The 3,011-nt window shown below is 33.9% G+C and overlaps 1 protein-coding gene across 1 annotated transcript; it reads left to right on the top strand.

Annotated features, from left to right (window-relative positions):
* Nucleotides 1-571: 571 nt before the first annotated feature.
* On the top strand, nucleotides 572-2,194 carry LOC132048013 (uncharacterized). The gene is made up of 4 exons (XM_059438962.1): nucleotides 572-696; nucleotides 1,350-1,493; nucleotides 1,581-1,811; nucleotides 1,902-2,194. The coding sequence occupies exons 1-4, from the start codon at nucleotides 674-676 to the stop codon at nucleotides 2,125-2,127; spliced, it is 624 nt and encodes a 207-aa protein (XP_059294945.1). The 5' UTR covers nucleotides 572-673; the 3' UTR covers nucleotides 2,128-2,194.
* Nucleotides 2,195-3,011: the final 817 nt, after the last annotated feature.

The raw sequence follows: 3,011 nt of genomic DNA, 5'->3' as shown, positions 1-3,011 counted from the left end.
CCGGTAACCATGTCTCAGTGGATGATTCCTGATTCTCAGATACCAATCCAACTTGGAGTACAACCAACAACCGGACAAAGTTCAACTAATGAAACTGAACAACAAGTTGGAGTACAACCGATAGTTGGCCACGCTTCAAGTGATGAACCGGGACAACAAGTTCCCGTACAACCAAATGCGGGCCAAAGCTCAAGTGGTGAGATCGCACGCTTTCAAACTCGAAAAACAGATCATTGTCCATCCGGTCTTTGCCCGAGAAAGGAAACCAAGCAAATATAACTTTTTCCCTTATTGTCCCAATTTTAGCTCAGCGGGTTCTTCTGCCAAAAATATCAGTCCTTGCATTTATCAGAAAAAACACCCATTTGTTGACCACCCTATAAATGCCCCGTTAGATACTTCGTTTCTTCAAGAATATCAAAAGTGGCTTGAGAACGATCTATTGAAATCGCATGACAAAAGGTACTTATTGTCACAACTTGTTTTTTTATTTTGCCGTAATTCAATTATCAATAAACTTAACGTATGTTCTTTCCATTGTTGATATACGAAGCCAAATGAAAATCATTACGAAAGAACAAGGAAGGACTCGATCTTGCGGATGCCGAACTTCGGTTTCATTTAGGCGTTACAACCGTAGCCGACAAAAACTGGTTCTACTTGTTATCTATGGATGGGCAACTTTGGACTGATGAGGTTTTGATATCTTTCTGCTTGTTATCTAATTTTTTTATGTTTTATAATAGAATTACAATGTGATGTATCTAGAGTATATTTTTTACAATATTTGACATATATTGTAAAAAATATATTTCAGGCATATTTACCATATATTTTCTCTATATTTAACTGAAACTTTTAACTTTTAAGCAGTACTATATATGTGTATATGTGTATCTGTTTTGCTGATGCCTTTAAATTCATTTGAACCATGTTTTTATAGTTTTAAGTTGAGGGAGTAGGTTGAGGTACTTATTGTCACAACTTGTATTTATAGAATATTGTCATCATTATACTTGCACTATATTTAATATACGTACATTAATTTACTAGTTCAAATATGATCTTTGTCCGGTATACGAAATTGTATTTTTACTATATATAAGAGTATATTGCACTATATTTACTATATATACAGCAATATTTGTTTTGAACATAGTGTTGATTATAGTCTTGAATTGATGTTTTTACACAGATATTGATGTTATTTTCTACTACCTACGCAAGAAGGGGAAGTATCACAATAACAGCAACTATAGATTCACCACTGCCAGTTGTATTTTTCACACTTTAGTTGCTGAAATTTACAAATCTTGGGAAAACCCTGATTCATCCACATGTGTCGCCAGTAAGGAAGATGAACTGTGTGAGTACATTAACGGGCACAGGCTGTTGGCTAATGTACCATGGTATACTGTTGACAACGTACTAATTCCTGTCAACATAAAAGAGGAAAATCACTGGATTTTGGTTGTGATATCATTCACTGACAGGTCTGCTCTCATCCAATGAAAAGATCATTCATTTTTCTACAAATTTTATATGTTTGTTTTTTTCTTATTTTTTCTTTTTACAAACAGGTCCATCTACGTATACAACTCATACCGAGCTGCAGGGCATGATGCTGTCGTTAGAGTCGGAGTGAAAATGTTGGCTACTCTAGTGACACACAGTCTACAAATGACTGATTTCTATGAGAAGAAGGCGGATATAGATTTTGCCACACATCCTTCTTACAGAAATAGAGAACAAACCGACAACTTTGACATTGTGAATGTAGACAATCTCCCGCAACAAGCTCCATCTAGCATGTAAGAATCTCTTCCAATAAAAAACACAATAAATACATCTTTTTTTCGTGGTTTTTTGATAAGTAAATTTTTTGATCATTTTTGTTCCAGGGATTGTGGTGTGTATGTGGCCGCCTTCGCTGAATACTTGAGCTCAAGTGCAGTCATCCCAACCGAATTCGATGCAAAGTTACTCCGTATGAGATACGGCGCCCTTTTATGCGACTATGCATGGGATAAGTCAAACAACAATGCGTCAAGTGATAACGAGCAGCCTCCAAGACCAATTAGACCGGCAGTTGATTATGATGCAGTTGATAAAGAGGATCTTGATTAGGCCACCAATTCATTTGTGTTTTTTCATTTTCATGTTGAACAATAGCATAGTTGGTTGCGACTTTTGTTGCTGTTTTTTCATTTTGGACATATTGTTTCATGTGCAGCAATCTTTTTTAGGATGATTAATATTGAACACCACCTTATGGTTTTTATATTGTTGTTTCTTTCAAGTATGTTATCTTTTCAATGCATAAATTCCATTTTTCATTATCTCGTGAAATGTATTATTTAACAAAGTAGTATATATAACCATTTAAATACGAATATATATACGTAAAATATAACTCGTATATATTCCATAAGATCATTTTTAAGATTACGGAGTTTGTTACAAAATTTAAAATTTCAACTAAATACACTTCAAATATATGTAAAATATATATCAAATATAGTTAACAGTAAACCAGAATAAGTATAATCTACCAGATCATACAAAATACAACTAAAATATAGCCAAAATATATACGAAATACAACTATTAAATCATAAATCCAAAACAAAAGGTCTAATAAGTTAACATAGAGTAGACTTTCCAAATACCATTTAACCACCAATATAGCATTACATTGAAAAACATCGGATGTTCAACGATGTGAAATACAATCATACTAGAACGATATGAATTCAAGATGAATTCATTTTTTATTTTTAACTGAAATTTAAAGTAGAATTGTCTTAACAAATAAAATCAAAATGGACTTATTTATTCTTCTTATTGAGCGGCGGATTATCACACGAACGCCTATTATGACCAAGACGTCCACATTTACCGCACGAATTTCTGCGTTTACCAATCATCAACTCCCGTAATGGCTTGTCCCTCTTCTTTTTTGGCCTCCCGGGGGTCTCTCTATAGATCGGTGGCATAACAACTTCATCTAA

This window comes from Lycium ferocissimum, chromosome 2, assembly GCF_029784015.1.
Source record: "Lycium ferocissimum isolate CSIRO_LF1 chromosome 2, AGI_CSIRO_Lferr_CH_V1, whole genome shotgun sequence".
In the NCBI taxonomy this organism is placed as follows: domain Eukaryota; kingdom Viridiplantae; phylum Streptophyta; class Magnoliopsida; order Solanales; family Solanaceae; genus Lycium; species Lycium ferocissimum.
The sequence above is the reverse complement of the archived record's forward strand: the minus strand, read 5'-3'. Positions and strand labels throughout refer to the sequence as shown.

Coding starts and splice junctions, on each gene's coding strand:
- LOC132048013 (XM_059438962.1), top strand. CDS start 674: ATGGGCAACTTTGGACTGATGAG. Junction 697..1,349: donor GGCAACTTTGGACTGATGAG/GTTTTGATATCT, acceptor ATGTGTCGCCAG/TAAGGAAGATGAACTGTGTG. Junction 1,812..1,901: donor CAACAAGCTCCATCTAGCAT/GTAAGAATCTCT, acceptor TTTTTGTTCCAG/GGATTGTGGTGTGTATGTGG.